Source organism: Dipodomys ordii, unplaced genomic scaffold (genome assembly GCF_000151885.1).
Source record: "Dipodomys ordii isolate 6190 unplaced genomic scaffold, Dord_2.0 Scaffold243, whole genome shotgun sequence".
Taxonomy (NCBI): domain Eukaryota; kingdom Metazoa; phylum Chordata; class Mammalia; order Rodentia; family Heteromyidae; genus Dipodomys; species Dipodomys ordii.
The window spans coordinates 261398-263058 of record NW_012267459.1 but is presented as its reverse complement, the minus strand read 5'-3'; the positions used below and the strand labels follow the sequence as shown (position 1 = coordinate 263058).

General features: G+C 41.4%; 1 protein-coding gene across 1 annotated transcript in view; it reads right to left on the bottom strand.

Annotated features, from left to right (window-relative positions):
• Positions 1-1661, bottom strand: part of LOC106000803 (phospholipid-transporting ATPase IB) — a 407841-nt gene that overhangs the window by 325839 nt on the left and 80341 nt on the right. Inside the window, exons 19-20 of the mRNA XM_013036039.1 lie at positions 1029-1116; positions 113-197 (exon numbers count right to left, since the gene is read on the bottom strand). Coding sequence (XP_012891493.1) covers positions 113-197; positions 1029-1116 — 173 coding nt within the window. The remainder of the gene's footprint in view (positions 1-112; positions 198-1028; positions 1117-1661) is intronic.

The window sequence follows — 1661 nt, the reverse complement described above, 5'->3', positions numbered from 1 at the left end:
AAGTGGTAGAGTGCTAGCCTTGAGCTGAAGAGCTGAGGGACAGCGCCCAGGCCCAGAGTTCAGGCCCCACGACCGGACCCAAAAAAAAAAAAATAGCATGTCTGAGACTCACCTTCTGTGGCAAAATACTCCAGATGGCACAATGTTTCCTCCATGTACTTTGAGTCTTTTGAAAGTCTTTCAAAAATGACGTTATCCTATAAAACAGGGAAACATTTCCCATGAAGTGTTTCACACTGGCCAACCCTTGAGCACATCTCCCATTTGGCATACTAAACATGGTTTTGTTTTGTAGGTGTTTATCTAATGTACATGAAAATACTTGACTGGGCAACTAAGAACAGAGTTCTTGGCTGGGCTCAGGCCTGCTCTTGAGCAATAAAATTGAGTATGGACATGTTCAACAAAACCTTTTCTGGTATGTATCTTAAAAGTCAAGTAAAAACAAATTGGGAAGGACCCTGGGGACCAGAAGAATAGTCAAGGACACAACAATGCCAGTGCTTGTATATATTTCCAAGATTCACCTCTGGAAGGGTATATGGGCTGGATATCACTATCTGAAATGCTTAGGATGACAATGTTTCAGATTTAGCTTTTTCTTCATATTTTAGGATATTTACATATATGATACTTCTCAGGGATGAGGCTCAAGTCTAAACACAAAACTCACCTATATTTCATAAGCACCTTATAACCATAGCCCAAGGTAAATTTAGATATATTTTTACTGTGTCTACATTTTGATTGTAATTCATCATATGAGGTTAGTTGTAGAATTTCCTGCTAATGTCACATCAATGGCTTGGTTTGGGGACACTTTTTTCACGTGTTCCCATATTGGGGCTGAAACTCAGGGCCTTATGCTCTTGCTTGACTTTTTTACCCAATCCTGGCACCCTACAACTTGAGCCACACCTTCAGCTTTCTGCTAGCTAACTGGAGATAACAGTCTCTCAAATTTGTCTGCCTGGGCTGGATTTGAACCTTGGTCTTCAGATCTCACCCTCCTGAGTAGCTAGACTGACAGGCGTGATCACAGCTCCTAGCTTATAAGCATTTTCTTGACATAGCCTCACGAAATAGTTTACCAATAATTTCCCTCTACTGATAAGACTACCATTTAACAGGATATTGTTTTACAAGTATAGTTCATAAGCAATGTTAAAGAGAACATTTTTGGGTTTGGTTATAAAAAGGGACACAGAACAAAAAGCCTGACCTGGGAAACTGATCAAATAAAGCAGTAAAAACACAGCCATACATATTCTCTCTCATACCTACAAACCAACTATAATTAAGAACAGGTAGCTGGGCCCTGATGGCTCATGCCTGTAATCCTAGCTACTCAGGAGGCTGAGATCTGAGGATCAGAGTTGGAAGTTAGCACAGGTGGAAGTCCATGAGACTCTTATACAAGCTAGAAGTGGAGCTGTGGTTCAAGTGGTAGAGTATCAGCCTTGAGTGTAAAAGCTCAGGCCCTGAGTTTAAGCCCTAGCACCAGCAAAAGAAGAGGGTGGAAGAAAGGAAAAAAGAAAGAAAGAATGAATGAATGAAAGAAAGAAAGAGAGAGAGAGAGAAAGAGAGAGAGAGGGAGGGAGGGAGGGAGGAAGGAAGGAAGGAAGGAAGGAAGGAAGGAAGGAAGGAAGGAAGGAAGGAAG